General features: G+C 44.5%; 1 protein-coding gene across 2 annotated transcripts; it reads left to right on the top strand.

The window, feature by feature from the left end:
- The first annotated feature begins 5,850 nt into the window (after window positions 1–5,850).
- Window positions 5,851–17,210, top strand: LOC100556672 (uncharacterized). Of its 2 annotated transcripts, none has more exons than XM_062969048.1 (4): window positions 5,851–6,065; window positions 9,753–9,894; window positions 13,549–13,755; window positions 16,792–17,210. In XM_062969048.1, the coding sequence occupies exons 1-4, from the start codon at window positions 5,889–5,891 to the stop codon at window positions 17,070–17,072; spliced, it is 807 nt and encodes a 268-aa protein (XP_062825118.1). In that variant the 5' UTR covers window positions 5,851–5,888; the 3' UTR covers window positions 17,073–17,210. The 2 variants fall into 2 exon arrangements, with proteins under 2 accessions (XP_062825118.1, XP_062825123.1); XM_062969053.1 differs by lacking the exon at window positions 5,851–6,065 and adding an exon at window positions 7,178–7,305.
- Window positions 17,211–21,238: the final 4,028 nt, after the last annotated feature.

Raw genomic sequence — 21,238 nt, 5'->3', positions numbered from 1 at the left:
AACCATTGAGCCAATGCCACTAAAGTGATGCCAGGCTGCATTAATTTTATACGGTTGGTGCAGCCTCACAACCTCATTACATTGAGCGGGGGAAAGCATGGGTGACCGTCCCTTTAAGGTAGAGAATTGCTCACACACACTCACACCTGGAAACTTAAGAGCTGGCAATACATTCATCATACACTCATCACAATTATTTCAATTTATTTATTTCAATTATTTATACCCTGCCCTTCTCACTCGAGGGGACTCAGGGTGGCTTGCAAGTGGCAATTGGTGCCGTTACACCGTTATGCAATGAACTAAAAGGTTAAAACAGTTAAAACAGTCAGAAAATACAATATACAAAGTTGAAAACAATGCAAAGTGCTTATGCCATTCATCCACCAGACCTTATACAAGAGCCTTAATTCAGACGGCATCGAAGCCAACACATACTTATTTTTCAAACGCCTGTGTACATAGCCAGGTCTTCCGTTTTTTTCTGAACCCCTCCATTTGAGAATGTTGAGCAGGCATCCTCAAACTTCAGCCTTCCAGGTGTTTGGGCCTCCAACTCCCGGAAGCCATGGGCAGCTTGTTCCCAAACAGCTGGAAGGCCACAGTTTGAGGGTGCCTGGTGTAGAGGAATCCTGAGTCTATGTCCTCAGATAAATGATGTGGTTGCTGTTGTTAGATATTTATCCAATGCTTTTTCTTGGGCAGATTTACTCCCAAGATATTGGTTGCCCTGGTCTTCTGCTAAGGCTGAAAGGGGGTGAGGTGCCCATGGTCCCATAGAGGAATTTCCCTCTGGGTTGAATCTTTTCCGATCCTCAAACATCTGTGCTGGCTCTCCGTGCGCATGACAGTAATCTCCCAAAACACGGGCATAATCCAATGGCACTCCCAACATATGCAGTAATATAGCAAGCCCTCGGTCTCCACTGACCTTTGATTCCAGGACATCCCTCCCCAGGTGGACACCGAAAACTGGATGCTCCAATCCCATTCTATCGAATGGTGTCATGGATACACAAATCTCATTATAGACAACTGTATATAAAGCGGCAAAATCTAGGTCCGCTTTTTATTTAACCCTCACTCTCATGTCTTTTTCTCTCAACCTTCTTTTCTCCAGGCTAAACATCACCAACACACTATGCTATTTGTCCTCATTTTGATTCTTTTGGTAGCACCTTTGCCCAGTTCTCTTATTTTAATTTGCTGTTTTGCTTTTATATGGTGGTTTTTATTTAATTACTACATTATTGCTCAAAATGGTGTTTTAGTCTGTTTAAATTTTCTTGTTGATGATGCTTGTTTTGTTCCATATGTATTTTATCCTGTTTTATTGTGGTTATCTGGGCTTGGGCCCATGTTAGCCACCCCGAGTCCCTGCGCGGAGATGGGTAAGATTATTATTATTATTATTTTATTTTATGTCACAGCAAACAAGATTGATATGCTGGATTTCGTTTCACAAAATCACAAGTCGAACACTTCCCAAGTATTTTCGGATGATGCGCACAGATCCCAGCAGGGTGGCCTTTTGCAATTGGCAGATCATAATTTTGTCAATGTCTATTGTTTCCAAATGCCGGCTGAGATCTTTTGGCACAGCACCCAATGTGCCCATCACCACCGGGACCACCTGCACTGGTTTCTGCCAGAGTCTTTGAAGTTCCATCTTGAGGTCCTGATAGCGGCTGAGTTTTTCCTGTTGTTTTTCGTCAATGCGACTGTCACCTGGGATGGCAACATCAATGATCCAAACCTTTTTCCCCCCACAACTGTGATGTCTGGTGTGTTGTGTTCCAGAACTTTGTCAGTCTGGATTCGGAAGTCCCACAGTATCTTTGTGTGCTCATTCTCCAATACTTTTGCAGGTTTGTGATCCCACCAGTTCTTTGCTGCTGGAAGGTGGTACTTGATGCATAAGTTCCAATTAATCATTTGGGCCACATAGTTGTGCCTCTGTTTGTAGTCTGTCTGTGCGATTTTCTTACAGCAGCTGAGGATATGATCCATGGTTTCGTCGGTTTCCTTGCACAGTCTGCATTTTGGGTCATCAGCTGATTTTTCGATCTTGGCCTGAATGGCCTTTGTCCTGATGGCTTGTTCCTGGGCTGCAAGGATCAGGCCTTCTGTCTCCTTCTTCAGGGTCCCATTCGTGAGCCAGAGCCAGGTCTTCTTCTTGTCAGCTTTTCCTTCAATTTTGTCAAGGAACTTTCCATGCAATGTTTTGTTGTGCCAGCTGTCAGCTCTAGTTTGTAGTGTGGTTTTCTTGTACTGGTTTTTTGTCTGCTGTGCTTTGGGGAGTTTCTGATTTTTGACTTCAATCAAAGCAGGTTTTTCACTTTATTATTATTATTATTAGCAAGGGCCCACTGTATATCTGAGGGATATTTCACATGTTCGAATTGTTTGAGGATCAGGACATTGGTAGGGAGACCTAGAGGCTTGTTTGTAATGCTATTGTCCTCCCAAATGTTGTTTGCCTGCAGAACATGGTCCGCCTACAAACGTCACTCTCGACGACGTCTGGAACAATGTTATCAGCGCTACCTTTGAAAAAACCCTGCAAATCTTTTGGAAAAACAGGCAGACACACATCTGAGTTAGGGCCTTTGACCCTAGCACTCAAGACCTGGCTCTTTACTAGAGCTTTTGATCTATGTTAATTTTATCAATATTTGTATGTATGTTTTTATCCTTTACAATTTTATCTTGTAAATCGCCTAGAGCAGGGGTCCTCAAACATTTTAAGTGGAGGGCCGATTCACAGTCCCTCAGACTGTTAGGGGGCCAGACTATGATGAAATAGTCCAAAATTAAGATTGTTGTTGTTGTGTGCCTTCAAGTTATTTTAGACTTAGGTAAACCCTAAGTCTAAAGTTTAGGACAGAGGCCAGGGAAATGACCTTGGAGGGCCGCATCCAGCCCATGGGCCTTAGTTTGGGGACCCCTGATTTAGACGATCTCATAAGACCATAGGTAAGCAAAGAGGCCTCCAAAGACCATCTAGATGGTCTCATAAGACCATAGGTAAGGAAAGGGGCCCCCAAAGGCCATCTAGATGGTCTCATAGGACCATAGGTAAGGAAAGTGGCCTCCAAAAGCCATCTAGATGGTCTCATAAGACTGTAGCACAGGGGTCCCCTAACTTTTAAAGCAGAGGGCCAGTCCACAATCCTTCAGACTGTTGAGGGGCCAAATTATTATTTGAAAAAAAAAATGAACAAATTCCTATGCACACTGCACATGTCTTATTTGTAGTGCAAAACAACAACAACAACAACAAAACAACAATGAAAGAACAATACAATATTTAAAAAATGAAAATAATTTTAACCAACATAAACCTATCAGGATTTCAACGGGAAGTGTGGGCCTGCTTCTGGCCAATGAGATAGTCAAGTTAATTAGGATTGTTGTTGTTGTTGTTGTGTGCCTTTAAGTCATTTCAGACTCTGGGCGAGCCTAAGTCTAAAATTATTTATTTATTCATTTACTACATTTATTTGCTACATTTATATCCTGCCCTTCTCACCCTGAAGGGGAGTCAGAGCAGCTGTATGTACATACAATATATTATATTATTAGCATAGCACAATATTAGCATTATGTATTACTATATTGAACTATACCATTATACTGTAATATTATATGTAATATATAACATATAATTAATATTACTATATGGTATTATTAGTATTATATTGTATAAAATGATAATATTATCAATATCATTTGTGTATACAATATATTATATTATTAAAACTGATATAAAAATATATTATAAATGAGGGCGGGTGCCAGGTAAATGACCTTGGAGGGCCGCATCCGGCCCCCGGGCCTTAGTTTGGGGACCCCTGCTGTAGCTAAGCAAAGAGACCTTCAAAGACCATCTAGATGGTCTCATAAGGCCGTAGCTAAGCAAAGAGACCTTCAAAGGCCATCTAGATGGTCTCATAAGGCCGTAGCTAAGCAAAGAGACCTTCAAAGGCCATCTAGATGGTCTCATAAGGCAGTAGCTAAGCAAAGAGACCTTCAAAGGCCATCTAGATGGTCTCATAAGGCCGTAGTTAAGCAAAGAGACCTTCAAAGGCCATCTAGATGGTCTCATAAGGCCGTAGCTAAGCAAAGAGACCTTCAAAGGCCATCTAGATGGTCTCATAAGGCCGTAGCTAAGCAAAGAGACCTTCAAAGGCCATCTAGATGGTCTCATAAGGCCGTAGCTAAGCAAAGAGACCTTCAAAGGCCATCTAGATGGTCTCATAAGGCCGTAGCTAAGCAAAGAGACCTTCAAAGGCCATCTAGATGGTCTCATAAGGCCGTAGCTAAGCAAAGAGACCTTCAAAGGCCATCTAGATGGTCTCATAAGGCCGTAGCTAAGCAAAGAGACCTTCAAAGGCCATCTAGATGGTCTCATAAGGCCGTAGCTAAGCAAAGAAACCTTCAAAGGCCATCTAGATGGTCTCATAAGGCAGTAGATAAGCAAAGAGACCTTCAAAGGCCATCTAGATGGTCTCATAAGGCCGTAGTTAAGCAAAGAGACCTTCAAAGGCCATCTAGATGGTCTCATAAGGCCGTAGCTAAGCAAAGAGACCTTCAAAGGCCATCTAGATGGTCTCATAAGGCCGTAGTTAAGCAAAGAGACCTTCAAAGGCCATCTAGATGGTCTCATAAGGCCGTAGCTAAGCAAAGAGACCTTCAAAGAGCATCTAGATGGTCTCATAAGGCCGTAGCTAAGCAAAGAGACCTTCAAAGGCCATCTAGATGGTCTCATAAGGCCGTAGCTAAGCAAAGAGACCTTCAAAGGCCATCTAGATGGTCTCATAAGGCCGTAGCTAAGCAAAGAGACCTTCAAAGGCCATCTAGATGGTCTCATAAGACCGTAGCTAAGCAAAGAGACCTTCAAAGGCCATCTAGATGGTCTCATAAGACCGTAGCTAAGCAAAGAGACCTTCAAAGGCCATCTAGATGGTCTCATAAGGCCGTAGCTGAGCAAAGAGACCTTCAAAGGCCATCTAGATGGTCTCATAAGACCGTAGCTAAGCAAAGAGACCTTCAAAGGCCATCTAGATGGTCTCATAAGGCCGTAGCTAAGCAAAGAGACCTTCAAAGACCATCTAGACGATCTCATAAGACCATAGGTAAGCAAAAAGACCTCCAAAGATCAGGTAGACTTAGGTCAACCCTAAGTCTAAAGTTCAGGACAGGGGCCAGGTCAATGAACTTGGAGGGCCGCATCTGGCCCCCGGGCCTTAGTTTGGGGACCCCTGGCCTAGAGCATCTTGGATGGAGGGCGATTAATAAGTAATTAAATGATGATGATGATGATGATCTGTGTTCTGGAAGAAGAAGCAAGACCACCAGCATTGAAGCCATGATCCTCAGCCATGTTGTTCAAAGACCCAAAGATCACCATTGTCTCCCAAAGTAGCGACTTTGCTCGGAGAAAAGGATGTCAGTGGACAGTGAAAGGGAAGGAGAGGGAACCCCGCTGATGGCACTCCACTCCTGACTTCTTTCCAGGAAGTTCGTTCCTGGATTCGTTCCCTTAGCCAATTACAGACCCCCCTCAGCGTCGTTTTCCCTGCCCAGTGTGGATGCAGCCTTGGGGTCTTCTTCAGGGAACCAAAGGGCTCTGGGGCAGGGGCACGCACAGACCACCAAAGCCCTTGGGCACTCTGTATATGCTCAGGAACCTTTCTCTACCAGGTGGAGGGAGGGAAGGCGAAGGGAACTCTGCAGCTGCTCAGAGGCGCTGGGCTTGGGCCGGGGGTGGGCGGGGTCCTCGTTAAGTGGGCGGGGCGGGGGAGGGCCGAGTCCTTCTCTCCTGTTTCTCTTTCGCTTTCCTTATTTACAACATCTTCCCTCCTTCCTGTTGCCCCCCTGCAGCCATGGAGGCTCCCCACGCAGAGGGGTCTCCTCAGGAGGAGGCGGGCGCTAGGACCTGGGGGGGAAACCTTCCCGCTCCCCTTAGTTACTTGCCCACCATCCTTGATTATGTTCCTGTGGGTTTTCCGACCCTTGATTGCTTTTGGTCCTTTGTCAACTGGTTCTTGGAATCTGCCCAGGTAAGGAGCCAGAGGGCGGCGCTCTGTGCATGCGCAGAAACCCCCTTGTGCGCCCCCGCCTCAGTGGGAAGAGAGCCCCCGAGCATGCGCAGAGAGCCGGGCACAGCAAGCCCTTTCTTGGCCTGGGTCGGGGCCAGCCCGGTTCGGTTTCCGAGAAAGAGCAAAGGGGAGCCACAGGGCGGGACGAGGGCAGATTGAATTGCCAGGGGACCTTGGGAGTTGTAGTTCGCCGGCACCCCCAGACCCTGCCGCAGTGCCCACCCCGAGGTTCCCTTCGACGCCGATTTTGATTCGGAGGCTAAACATAAATATATAACAAAGATAATTCCACAAAAACAGGTCGTCATAATGTAGTACAGTAGAGTCTCACTTATCCAAGCCTCGCTTATCCAAGTTTCTGGATTATCCAAGCCATTTTTGTAGTCAGTGTTTTCAATATATCGTGATATTTTGGTGCTAAATCCGTAAATACAGTAGAGTCTCACTTATCCAACATAAACGGGCCGGCAGAACGTTGGATAAGCGAATATGTTGGATAATAAGGAGTGATTAAGAAAAAGCCTATTAAACATCAAAATAGGTTATGATTTTACAAATTAAGCACCAAAACATCATGTTAGACAACAAATTTGACAGAAAAAGTAGTTCAATACGCAGTAAAGTTATGTTGTAATTACTGTATTTACAAAATTAGCATCAAAATATCACGACATATTGAAAACATTGACTACAAAATGTGTTGGATAATCCAGAATGTTGGATAAGTGAGACTCTACAGTATAGTAATTACAACATAACATTACTGCATATTGAACTGTTTTTTCCGTCAAATTTGTTGTTTAACATGAAGTTTTGGTGCTTAATTTGTAAAATCATAACCTAATTTGATGTTTAATAGGCTTCTCCTTAATCCCTCCTTATTATCCAAGATATTCACTTATCCAAGGTTCTGCCGGCCCGTTTAGCTTGGATAAGTGAGACTCTACTGTAACGCTAAAAACGATTGTGTGGAAATAAAGTAAACACACTCGGCCAAAAAGGAAATGTATTGACGAGTGTCACACACCAGGTAGACCAAGGGGCTGTGGCTCTGCGAGGAATCTCACCCTCCTTGTCTGTTGAGTTTGGCCCCTTTTCTTGTCTTCTGCTGCCCTGGAGACTAGGATGCAATGGAACAAGGGCTTCAAACAACAGGAAAGGAAGGAGATTCCACCTGAACATGAAGAAGAACTTCCTCACTGTAAGGAGAGCTGTTCAGCAGTGGAACTCTCTGCCTCGGAGTGCGGTGGAGGCTCCTCCTTTGGAGGCTTTGAAGCAGAGGCTGGGTGGCCATCTGTTGGGGGTTCTTTGAATGCGATTTTCATGCTTCTTGGGAGAATGGGGTTGGACTGGATGGGCCACCAGGTCTCTTCCAAATCTAGGATTCTAAGGAAGGAAGGAAGGAGACAGGAAGGAAGAGAGGAAGGGAGAAAGAAAGAAAGAAAGAAAGAAAGAAAGAAAGAAAGGAGTGAAGAAAGGGAAAAAAGGAAGGAGGGAGACAGAAAAGAGAGGAAGGGAGAAAGAAAGAAAGGTAGGAAGGGAGAAAGGAAGGAAGAGAGGAAGGGAGAAAGAAAGAAAGAAAGGAAGGAAGGAAGGAAGGAAGGAAGGAAGGAAGGAAGGAAGGAAGAAAGGAAGCAAGGAAGAAAGAAAATGAGAATGAAGAAAAAAGGAAGCAGGGAGATAGAAAGGAAGAGAGGAAGGGAGAAAGAAAGAGAAAAATGGGAGTGAAGAAAAAAGGAAGGAGGGAGAAAGGAAGAAAAAAGGAAGGAGAAAGGAAGACAGGGAGGGAGAAAAGGAAAGAAGGAAAAAAGGGAAGGAGGGAGGGAGAAAGGGAAAAATGGAAGAAAGGGACAAAGACAGGAATGAAGGTGGGAGAAAGAAAGAAAGAAAGAAAGAAAGAAAGAAAGAAAGAAAGAAAGAAAGAAAGAAAGAAAAAGAGAGAGAAGTAGGAAGGAAGACGGAGAAAGGAAGAAAGATAGGAAAGGAGGAAGGAGAAAGGGAGAAAGGAAAAGGAGAAAGGGAGGAAAAAGAAGAGAGGGGAAGAAGGGAAGGGAAGGGAAGGGAAGGGAAGGGAAGGGAAGGAAGGAAGGAAGGAAGGAAGGAAGGAAGGAAGGAAGGAAGGAAGGAAGGAAGGAAGGAAGGAAGGAAGAAATTCCAAGAGCGTGGTGTGCATAGTGAATGGAGCCTCAGGCTGTGTCCCTGACCCCGCTGGGTGCCTTTCGGTAAGAAGTGCCACTCTCTCAGCCTCAGAGTTTCCATGCATTGGCATCACCCTCCATGTTTCCTTTCTAGGCTCTGCTTTCATCATGATTTTCACCTCTAGAGTTTCTTCCAGCATCATATGCATTTGAGTCCAGTATTTCTGCGTCTTTTTTGCAAGACCAGCACAGATGGTGAAATGCCCCAACATTTTCCTCACTTTTCCAACACCTACATAGGCAGAGGCACTGAAGTTAAAGTGGTGTTAATCTGTGCTCATGACACAGTGTAGATCAGGGGTCCTCAAACTTTTTGAGTGGAGGGCTGATTCACAGTCCCTCAGACTGTTGGGGGGCTGGACTATGATAAAATAGTCCAAAATTAGGATGGTTGTTGTTGTGTGCCTTCAAGTCGTTTCAGACTTAGGTCAACCCTAAGTCTAAAGTTTAGGACAGAGGCCAGGTCAATGACCTTGGAGGGCCTTAGTTTGAGGACCCTTGATCTAGACGATCTCATAAGACCATAAGTAAGCAAAGAAGCCTCCAAAGACCATCGAAATGGTCTCATAAGACCATTGGTAAGGAAAGGAACCCTCAAAGACCGTTTAGATGGTTTCATAAGACCATACGCAAGGAAAGGGGCTCCCAAAGGCCATCTAGACAATCTCATAAAACCATAGGTAAGGAAAGGGACCCTCAAAGGCCATCTAGACCATCTTATAGGACCATAGGTAAGGAAAAGGACCTCCAAAAGCCATCTAGATGGCCTCATAAGGCCGTAGCTAAGCAAAGAGACCTTCAAAGACCATCTAGATGATCTCATAAGGCTATAAGTAAGCAAAGAGACCTCCAAAGACCAGGTAGACTTAGGTTAACCCTAAGTTTAAAGTTTAGGACAGGGGCCAGGTCAATGACCTTGGAGGGCCGCATCCGGCCCACGGGCCTTAATTTGGGGACCCCTGGTGTAGATGCACCTTGAGTCTTCATAGTTGTTCCCAGCATCAAACTCAAGCTGATACGAAAAGGATCTGACAATCTGAATCCCTGGGCAGAGAATGCATGGATACAGAGGGCCAGATATCATGTTTTTACATGTTGGTCGGTTCTTTAGTTTTTCCCTGGTTTGGGTCTCTCATTCTCCACCGTGCACATTGGGGATGATGGGAATGGCAAGGCCAGGGAACCTTTTGAAGTCAAGCCTCCTATCCACAAGCATTGTTTCTTTCCTGAAGCAACAGAACAAACTGCAGCCTTCCAGATAATGTGACTGTATCCCACCTCCCATATGGCCCTAGTCATGGTGTCTAATAAGGAGGAAGGCAGGGGCTGGAGCCCAGCATCTGGAGGAGGCCCACGTGGAAGGACAGGAGTTTTGACACATGTGCTGCAGAGTATTCCCACCCCACCCTTGTGTTGCTTGCAAGCCTGCAGGTTTTCCCCTCCTTTGCAGATTGCAAGTCCATCCTCACCTCCTGCGGCCCAGGCCCAAGCGATACAAGAACATGAGCAGCTGAATGAGGAGGATCTGCAGCTAAATGAACAGCTCCAAGAGGCTGAGACAGAGAAGACAGACTGGGTTAAGGTGCTGAAAGGTAGGTGGAATGCCACTGGAAGGTCTGATGGTGAATGAGACACGTGAGGATAAAGGAAACATTTCTCCTTCTAGATTCACAGGTGATTCAGGTGATTTGGTTTTGCAGCATTCCAGTTCTGTGCTGCATGGCCACACCGGGATCAGTCGGCACAATGTAAACCTCTCACCATTTCAACAGACAGGCATAGAATCATAGAATCATAGAATAGTAGAGTTGGAAGAGACCTCATGGGCCATCTAGTCCAACCCCCCCGCTAAGAAGCAGGAAATTGCATTCAAAGCATTTTGGGCCGTTAGTGATTCTGTTTCTATCCAAACACCTAGGAGTCGGTGTGATCTCTCTGGATCTTTTTTATTCCGTGTCTTCAAGACCACTTTGATACTAGGAATGAGAGAAGTTCCGGATCTTTGATCATCAATGGCCCTGCTCAGGTCTTGCCAGACCAGATAAGTCATTGTAACTTCCTTGATGGAGTCCATCCATCTGGAATGGGGCCTCCTAACCTTCCTACCTTTCCTGTTGCCTCCTACCCGTCCAAGAAGACAAGAATCTCTACTTCTATATATATAAAAGAATAATGAAATTTCGGCCTAGGACGAAACAACAAAACTACACATCCCAGAAACACTAAACTTGGCAGCACAACCCCTCATCCATGCCTCTACGTTCGTACAACAAAAAGAAAAATTAAGTCCTAATTAGAGGGAGAGGAATAATTGTTTTTGGGTTGTTGTATGTCTTTCGGGATGTGTGGCCATGTTGCAGAAGTATTCTCTCCTGACGTTTTGCCCACATCTATGGCAGGCATTCTCAGAGGCTGTGTGGCATGGATAAACTGGGATGCCTGCCATAGATGTGGGCGAAACGTCAGGAGAGAATACTTCTGCAACATGGCCACACAGCCCGAAAGACATACAACAGCCCTGTGATCCTGGCCATGAAAGCCTTCGGCAACACAATAATTGTTTTTATCCAATTGCTGCCAGTTAGAAGGCTAAGCTCCGCCCACTTGGTCTCCTAGCAACCCACTCAGCCCAGGGGACAGGCAGAGTTTGGCCTCACTTAGGCCTCTTCCATACTGCCTATACAATACAGATTATCTGATTTGAACTGGATTACATGGCAGTGTAGACTCAAGGCCCTTCCACACAGCTATATAACCCATTTAGAATCTTATATTCTCTGCTTTGAACTGGATTATCTTGACTCCACACTGCCATATAATCCACTTCAGTGTGCAGTCGGACACAACTGGACTTAATGTCAGGAGAAAACCTTTACCCTTGACCTTAACTACCACCAATTCCTCAATACTTTATTTCCCAGACCACCAGACTTTGCCACAGCAACGCGTGGCCGGGCACAGCTAGTTTCCTATAAAAGAATGCCATGATTTCTCAAGAACAAGTCATGCCAGACTCATCTCTTTTTTCAATAGATTTACAAGCTTGGTAGATGCAGGGAATGCTGTGGATGGAACACATCTTATCATAGAATCATAGAATAGTAGAGTTGGAAGAGACCTCATGGGCCATCCAGTCCAGCCCCCTGCTAAGAAGCAGGAAATCGCATTCAAAGCATCTTGGTTTCAGGAAGGTCTTCAACAGAGTCCCCCATGACCTTCTTGCAAGCAAGCTAGTCCAATGTGGGCTAGGCAAGGCTACTATTAGGTGGATCTGGTTAAGTGACCGAATCCAAAGGGTGCTTCTCCACAATGTTCCCTCTTCATCTGGAAAGAAGTGATGAGTTGAATGCCACAGGATTCGCTCCTGGGCTTTTCAGTTCTTTTCAACATCTTTATTAATGACTTGGATGAAGATTTAGAGGGCCTCCTTATCAAGTTTGCAGATGACACCAAATTAGGAGAGCTAATACTCCAGAGGATAGGATCAGGATTCAAAATGACCTCCACAAATTAGAGAGCTGATTGGCCAAAACTAACAAAATGCATTTCAGCAAGGACAAATGTAAGATACTTCATTCAGGCAGAAAAAAATGGAATGCAAAGATACAGGATGGGGAGCACTTGGCTCAACAACAGTCCTTGTGAAAAGGATCTTGGAGTCCTTGGGGGGATCAAGTTGAACATGAGCCAAGAGCGTGAGGCAGCAGCTAAAAAAGCCAATGGGATTTTGGGCTGCATCAATAGGAGTCCAGTGTCTAGATCAAGGGAAGTCATGGTGCCTCTCAATCCGGCTTTGGTCAGACCTCTTTACCTGGAATTGCCTTGTGTCCAATTCTGGGCTCCACGGTTTGAAGGAGAGATTGATAAGTGTCAGCTCTTGAAAGCTATAGGACTCAAAGCAGGCTCACACAGGCAGTTCCTTAGAAATGCTTTATTGAAGACCTTCTTTACAAGTTGAAAACGAAGCTAGAACTAATGTATTCCCGCCAAACCCCGAGTATAACCACCTCCTACCTCCCCCCCCCCTTTCCATATTCATACGTATCTGTTATGTAGTCCTTTCCCAGGCTTGAAAAACCAGAGCAGGCCATAAAACTCATCCTCCTGGCCAGATGACTCTTATCATTTAGATTATCTCCCACCCCCCCATTGTTCTGACGAGATGTGGAGAGTTCAGCTGTTATGAGTGCTAGACTTTCACATCCTGACACTAAACTAGAAGGTGTCCAGAGGAAGAAGGCGACTAAAAGGATCCAAGGCCTGGAGACCATGAATAACCCCCATGAGTAGCATCTTAAAGAACTGGGTCTGTTTAGCTTCAGAAGATAATTTTGAGAGGAGATGGTCATGCATAAATATGTGAAAGGGTCTCACAAGGAAGAGGGAGATGCTTGTGTTCTGCTGCCCTGGAGACTAGGACTCAATGGAGCCATGGGTTCAAATGACAGGAAAGAAGATTCCACCTGAACATGAGGAAGGACTTCCTGACTGTAAGAAGAGCTGTTCAGCAGTGGAACTCTCTGCCTCAGGGTGTGGTGGAAGCTTCCTTCCTTGGAGGAACTGTATGGCCATCTGTCAGGGGTGCTTTGATTGTGCTTTTCCTGCATGGCAGGGGTTGGACTAGATGGCTATTATTCTTTGATTCTATGGTTCTTTTCTAGAGAGTCTTGTTTTTCATGGTGTGACCACCTCCGTTTGGTCGCCTTGACCTCTAGGGAGAGTTCAGGCTCAATTTTCTACAGAACTGGCTTATTGGTCTTGTTATTTATTGATCTTTTATTTACATATCCTTGATAGAGTTTATCTATCTGTAGTGCAGTCTTCCACTTTCCTTGCTGCCTTCTACCCATCCAAGCATTATTGCATTTTCTAGGGAGTCCCAAGTGATGCAACCTCATTTTGCTCATGTTGACTTCTAGAGAAGGATTGGGCTTGATTTGCTCCCGGACCGCTTTATTGCTCTTCTCTTGCCAATTTTGGGGATCTGCAGAACTCTCCTCAGGTGCCACATTTCCAAGGAGTTGTTTTTCTTCTTCTCCCACTTTCTTCAACACCAGTCATACAAATGAGAAATGCAGTGTCATAAATATTTTGTTTTACTTTATGCTTGCCCTGTCTTTTTCCTGATTCAGCAAGATGCGAGGAGAGGGCAGCTCTTCGGTCCGTCCATCCAGAAACCATTTCCTTTGCATTCTCTTGGTCTCCAAGAAAACTTTGACCAGGACCCTGTTCTCATCTCTTCTCAGATGTCACCATCCAAGTCCGTGTCACTGGGCGGACTGGCGACTGCGAGAAGGACTTCCTAAAGGACGTTGCTGACCACCTTTTCAGACATGACATCAACCTCAAGACAGAGGATTACCAAGAGGACTCCGGCCACTTCCTGCTGGTCTTCTGCCCGGTGGTCTCCCGGATGGGCACCGACATGCAGAATGCTATGGAAGGCCTCCAAGGTCAGTATTTATTTTTTTTATTTACAGTATTTATATTCCGCCTTTCTCACCCCAGAGGGGACTCAGGGCGGATCACATTGTACACATATAAGGCAAACATTCAATGCCCATATACACATAGAACAGAGACAGACACAGAGGCAATTTAAACCTTCTCCAGCTTCCAGCTTCCTGAGGGTATGCTTGATTCCGGCCACAGGGAGAGCAGCTGCTTCATCATCCACTGCGACGGCACTTCCTCATTCCAACGGCGGCTGGGTGATTTTTATGGTTTCATAAATTAGCCTCCCCACATACCAGTGGTACCTAAATTTCCTACTTGATAGATTCAACTATTAACTTTGGCAGAAAACATGAAATACCCACATATAGGCTGGGTGACACCTGGCTTGGAAACAGTTCATTGGAAAGGGATCCGTCAGTCTTAAGAGATATAGTACAATATACAACAACAATTCTTTATTGATTAGTCACTTTTGACCATATCAAAACATGTAAAACATACAATACGTACACACTTATGCATACATACAATAAAACCATGTAAAGATACAAAACATCCCAACCTGCGGCCTAATAACCCGCTCCTAGACAAATACAGAGTAAAAAGGTTAAAATTAGTAATTATAGTACAATATAATAATTTATTGCCAGTATTGTACTATGCTAATAATATAATATTATATGTAAATTTAATTTGTAAGCTGCTCTGAGTCCCCTTCGGGGTGAGAAGGGTGACACATAAATGTAAGAAATAAATAAATAAACTATCTTTCGGGTTGCTTAGGTCAACAACGAGCAGGGCCTATTTTATGTTTTAATTGCCGGGTGTTCACCCCGACACGGCTGGCCTCAAACTCATGACCTCTTGGTCAGAGTGATTTATTGCAGCTGGCTGCTAACCAGCCTGCACCACAGCCCAGCTCACCAAGCCTCTCTTGTCTTTTCACCTCCTTAGTCTGACTACCTGCATGTCTTTCAGTTGCAGCCTTGGCATCAGGAGGGCAGAGAACGGGCAACAGATTGTAATGGGCATTCAGTTACAGCAAACAATGCAATAAGGCTTGAACTGGCTAGGAATGGAATTCTGCTCTGGTCAGTTCTACTGTTGCTGAAAGTAAACAGTAGAAGTATGACCCTTTGGCAGAAAACATGAAATGCCCACATATAGGCTGGGTGACACCTGGCTTGGAAACAGTTCATTGGAAAGGGACCTAGCAGTCCTAAGAGACCACAAGATGAACATAAGTCTATAGGCAATGCAGCAGCTAAAAAAGCCAATGAGATTGTTGGCTGCATCAATAAGAGCCTCGGGCACAGCTTTCCAAACTGTGCATCGGGATACATTAATATGTCGCCTGTATTCCATAGGCGTTTCAATGAAAAACGCTTGTGTGTGTATTCCCTCCCTCCAAAAATAAAGGCTTCTTGGCAGGAAGATGCACTCAAAGCCCTCCTGACAGATGGCCACCCAGCCTCAGTTCAAAATCCTGCAGAGAAGGAGACTCTACTGGACTCCCAGGCAGTCTATACTTCACTAGAGTTGAAAGGGATCCCCAAAGGGCATCTAGTTCAACCCCCATCAGCCAGGCAGAGATGCACAGTCAAAGCCTTCCCAACAGATGGCCATTTAGCCTCCATTTATTTTAAAAACATCCAAAGAGGTTTAATCACTGCAGAAGTGGAATGCTGGTGATGTTCAAGTGTAGGTAACAACAACAACAACAACAACAACAACAACAACAACAACAACAACAACAACAACAACACTTTATTTATATTCCACCCTATCTCCCCAAGGGGACCCAGGGCAGTTTGAAAACTGCTTAGGTAAACAGTGAGATGAGCTTGACGGTTGGGTGCTTATCCCGACCAGGCTTCAAATAGTTCTGGAACATGGCCATACAGCCTGGAAAACACACAACAACCCTTTGAGTCAACTTGTTCAACTGGATTTTGCATCCATAATGTAAAAATTAATTTCAATGGAATCAGCAGGGGGGGAAAAAACTGTACGGCTAGTTTACTAGCCATTCTTATACATTTAGTATCAATATTATTAGACCCCAAAAATAGCATTTTGTTAAATGTTGTGCACACACTGACTTTACCCTTCAGGTAAAGGGGTCTAGATAGCAACTATTGCAGTCAAAGACCTCACATTTTGGGAAACTTAGTTTAACACCTGACTGGCGCTGCTGCTAAAATCTGAACAAAATTGGAGAACATGATGGTGGGAACTTTTTAGGATACATGTCTAACAAGCATGGCAGAAGGGGTTGGACTGGGTGGCCTTTGGGGTTCCCTTCCAACTCTAGGATTCTATGAACAGAAGGCAGGGCCAAAAGCAGTTCATTTCTTTCCTAGAATCCTCAAGTTGGAAGGGAACCTCAAAGGCTTATCTTCTAGTATATAGGATACTAGCTGTGCCCGGCCACGTGTTGCTGTGGCTTTGTCTGGTGGTGTTGGTGAGAAATTGTTGAGGTAGTGGTGGCATTGAATATCTGTTGTATGGTAGTCTTTATGTTTAGTATGCACACTGAAGTGGATTATATGGCAGTGTGGAGTCAAGATAATCCAGTTCAAAGCAGATAATATAAGATTCTAAATGAGTTATATAGCTGTGTGGAAGCACCTTGAGTCTACACTGCCATATAATCCAGTTAAAATCAGATAATCTGTGGAAGAGGCCTAAGTGAGGGCTAACTGTGCCTGTCCCCTGGGCTGAGTAGGTTGCTAGGAGACCAAGTGGGCGGAGCTTAGCCTTCAAACTGGCAGCAATTGGATAAAAACTATTATTCTCTCCCTGTAATTAGGACTTTATTTTTCTTTTCTTTTTGTTGTATCAACCTAGAGCTGTGAATGATGGGTTGTGTTGTCAAATTTCGAGGTTGGGGGGCCTGTAGTTTTGTTGTTTTGTCCGCTGCCCTGATGCCATCACTCTTTTATATATATAGATTCATATTTAATCATGCCAGGGCACAGACCTGTTTTCCTCCAGCCCCTCCTTGGCTTCCTCTGCGTTTCTCCTTCCAGGTGAGCCAAAGGCCATCTTGGTGATGCTGCATCACAGACCGAAAGAATACAACTACTTTGTGGACACCAAGCTGCAGGCGCATCACCCGGCCGTGGTGCACACCGCCCATGCCCGGTATACGCTCGAAGACGGCCTCTATGACTGCCCGATGAACAAGGAGGCCGTGGATGCCGTGGCCGAAGTCCTCAAAGACCACTTCAAAGAGGTGCAAGAGGACCCTGTGACCCCCGACTCTGCAACGGAATGTGAACTGAATCGCTGCCAGGAGTCTCATGTCTGAGAGAAAGACAGAAGGAAAGGATAAAATTGTTACTACAGTTGGCTCTCTGTATCCACAGTTTCCGTGTCTTAGAACACCTACATCTATTTAAGTATCTATATGTAGCTCTCTAGCTATACAATAAAAATAGGAAATAGGTCTAGGTGTATTTTCTAGACATGCTCCCACATCCAGAGAGCTCTGTGAATCCCACCAACAATGGATCTGGACCAAACTTGGCACACAGACCCATTGTGACCAACTTAAAATACAGGTTGGGTTGGGAATTGACTGAGGTTGATGGGAGTTGTAGTCCACACACATCCAGAGAGTCGAGTGAATTCCACTAATGATGGATCTGGATTAACGTGACACACAGACACACATCTCCCCTAATGACCAATAGAAAATACTGGTTTTGGAGGAGATGAACCTTGGATGATGGGAGTTGCAGTCCACCCACATAAAGAGAGCACTGTGAATCCCACCAATAATGGATCTGGACCAAACTTGGCACACAGACCCATCGTGAACAACTTAAAATACAGGTTGGATTGGGAATTGACTGAGGTTGATGGGAGTTGTAGTCCACACACATCCAGAGAGTCGAATAAGTTCCACTAATGATGGATCTGGATTAACTTGACACACAGACACACATCTCCCCTAACTACCAATAGAAAATACTGGTTTGGAGGAGATGAATCTTGGATGATGGGAGTTGCAGTCCACCCACATAAAGAGAGCACTGTGAATCCCACCAATAATGGATCTGGACCAAACTTGGCACACAGACCCATTGTGACCAACTTAAAATACAGGTTGGGTTGGGAATTGACTGAGGTTGATGGGAGTTGTAGTCCACACACTTCCAGAGAGTCGAATAAGTTCCACTAATGCTGGATCTGGATTAACTTGACACACAGACACACATCTCCCCTAATGACCAATAGAAAATACTGGTTTGGAGGAGATGAACCTTGGATGATGGGAGTTGCAGTCCACCCACGTAAAGAGAGCACTGTGCATCCCACCAGTAATGGATCTGGACCAAACTTGGCACACAGACCCATCGTGACCAACTTAAAATACAGGTTGGGTTGGGAATTGACTGAGGTTGATGGGAGTTGTAGTCCACACACATCCAGAGAGTCGAGTGGGTTCCACTAATGATGGATCTGGATTAACCTGACACAGACACACATCTCCCCTAACTACCAATAGAAAATACTGGTTTGGAGGAGATGAACCTTGGATGATGGGAGTTGCAGTCAACCCACATAAAGAGAGCACTGTGAATCCCACCAATAATGGATCTGGACCAAACTTGGCACACAGACCCATTGTGACCAACTTAAAATACAGGTTGTATTGGGAATTGACTGAGGTTGATGGGAGTTGTAGTCCACACACTTCCAGAGAGTTGAATAAGTTCCACTAATGATGGATCTGGATTAACTTGACACACAGACACACATCTCCCCTAGTGACCAATAGAAAATACTGGTTTGGAGGAGATGAACCTTGGATGATGGGAGTTGCAGTCCACCCACATAAAGAGAGCACTGTGCATCCCACCAATAATGGATGTGGACCAAACTTGGCACACAGACCCATTGTGACCAACTTAAAATACAGGTTGGATTGGGAATTGACTGAGGTTGATGGGAGTTGTAGTCCACCCACATCCAGAGAGTTGAATAAGTTCCACTAATGATGGATCTGGATTAACCTGACACACAGACACACCTTTCCCCTAATGACCAATAGAAAATACTGTTGGGTTTGGAGGAGATGATCTTGGATGATGGGAGTTGCAGTACAGACACATAAAAAGAGCACTGTGAATCCCACCAATAATGGATCTGGACCAACTTTGGCAAACAGACCCATCATGACCAACTTAAAATACTGGCAGGGTTGAGGGGAATTAACTGGGGATGATGGGAGTTGTATTCCACCCACATCCAGAAAGTTGAATGAATCCCACTGATGATGCATCTGGTCTAACCTGGCACACATACCCTTCATGAACAACTTAAAATAATGGCAGGTTTGGGGGTATTGGTAGAGGATGATGGAAATTGTAGTCCTCACATCCAGAGAGCCACATCATGGCCCTAGTCAACAATTTTGGACCAGCCTGGCACACATACCGATTGCAACCAATTTAAAATATTGGCACAGTTTCAGGGGCATTGACAGGATGATGGGAAATGTAGTTCACACACATCTGGAGAGTTGTGTCAGTCCCAACAATGATGACCCTGGACCCAACCTGGCAAACAACATACCCTTCATGGTCTCACTTTAATTGCTGGTGAGGTCAAGGGAGCACGGTCGAGGATGATGGGAGTTCAGACAGATTATGATGATAATGATGATGATGATTTTCTTACCTTGCCTCATGGCTCAAGGCAGCGATATCTCAATTGAGACACAAAGCGCCTTACAACGCTACAAACAACAGCGCAGTTCAAAACTCACAAGGTATGAACGTGAAAATAGAATCAAACAAACCAGCCTATTATTATAATTATATTTATTTATACCCTGCTTTATCTCTCCCGAAGGAAACTCAAAGCAGCATAACATAAAAGCATCCGCATACAATTTAAATTGTACGGTAAAAGTAAAGGTAAAGATTTTCCCCTGAGTGTCCGACTCTGGGGGTTGGTGCTCATCTTCATTTCTAAGCCAAAGAGCCGGCATTGTCCGTAGACACCTCCAAGGTCATGTAGCCGGCATGACTACATAGAGTGCTGTTAACTTTCTGCCAGAGCAGTCCCTATTCATCTACTCACATTTGCACATTTTCGAGCTGCTTGGTTGGCAGAGGCTGAGATTAACAGTGGGAGCTCGCCCCACTCTCTGGATTCGAACCGCCGATCCTTTGGTCAGCAAGTTCAACAGCTCAGTGGTATAACCCGCTAGATAGATATTATTACAGTAGAGTCTCACTTATCCAACACTCGCTTATCCAATGTTCTGGATTATCCAACGCATTTTTATAGTCATTGTTTTCAATACATCGTGATATTTTGGTGCTAAATTCGTAAATACAGTAATTACTACATAACATTACTGTGAATTGAACTACTTTTTCTGCCAAATTTGTTGTATAACATGATGTTTTGGTGCTTAATTTGTAAAATCATAACCTAATTTGATGTTTAATAGGCTTTTTCTTAATCTCTCCTTATTATCCAACATATTCACTTATCCAATGTTCTGCCGGCCCGTTTATGTTGGATAAGTAAGACTCTACTGTATTATGCTTATTTATACTCTGCTTTTCTCTCCGCAAAGAGACTCAATGCGGCTCAAAGATAGATGGATAGATATTATTATTATTATTATTATTATTATTATTATTATTATTATTATTATTATTATTATTATGTTTATACCTCACTTTTTCTCACCACAAGGAGACTCAAAGTGGCTCAAAGACAGACTTAAAGGTAAGTAAAGTTTTCCTCTGGCATTAAGTCTAGTCGTGTCCGACTCGGGGGTTGATGCTCCTCTCCATTTCTAAACTGAAGAGCTGGTGTTATTCATAGACACCTCCAAGGTCATGTGGCTGGCATGACTTCATGAAGTGCTGTTACCTTCCCGCCACAGCAGTACCTATTGATCTACTCACATTTGCATGTTTTCAAGCTGCTATATTGGCAGAAGCTGGGATTAACAGTAGGAGAGCCCCCTGCTTCCCGGATTCAAACCGCCAACCTTTTGGTTAGCATGTTAAGCAGCTCAGTGGTTTAACCTGCTAGATTTATTATTATTATTATTATTATTATTATTATTATTATTATTATTATTATTATTATGTTTATTTATACCCCACTTTTTCTCACCACAAGGAGACTCAAAGTGACTCAAAAATTTACTCAAGTAAAGGTTTTCCCCTGACGTTAAGTCCAGTTGTGTCCAACTCTGGGGGTTGGTGCTCATCTCCATTTCTAAGCCAAAGAGCCGGCGCTGACCGTAGACACCTCCAAGGTCATGTTGCCACTGGCATGACGGCATGGAACGCCAATGTTACCTTCCCACCAGAGTGGTACCTATTGATCTACTTACATTGGCATGTTTTCGAACTGCTAGGTTGGCAGGAGCTGGGGCTAACAGTGGGAGCCCTCCCCGCTCTCTGGATTCGAACCGGCAACTTTTTGGTCAGCAGCTCA

This window comes from Anolis carolinensis, chromosome 1, assembly GCF_035594765.1.
Source record: "Anolis carolinensis isolate JA03-04 chromosome 1, rAnoCar3.1.pri, whole genome shotgun sequence".
Lineage (NCBI taxonomy): Eukaryota > Metazoa > Chordata > Lepidosauria > Squamata > Dactyloidae > Anolis > Anolis carolinensis.
This window is presented reverse-complemented; position numbering and strand designations above follow the sequence as displayed.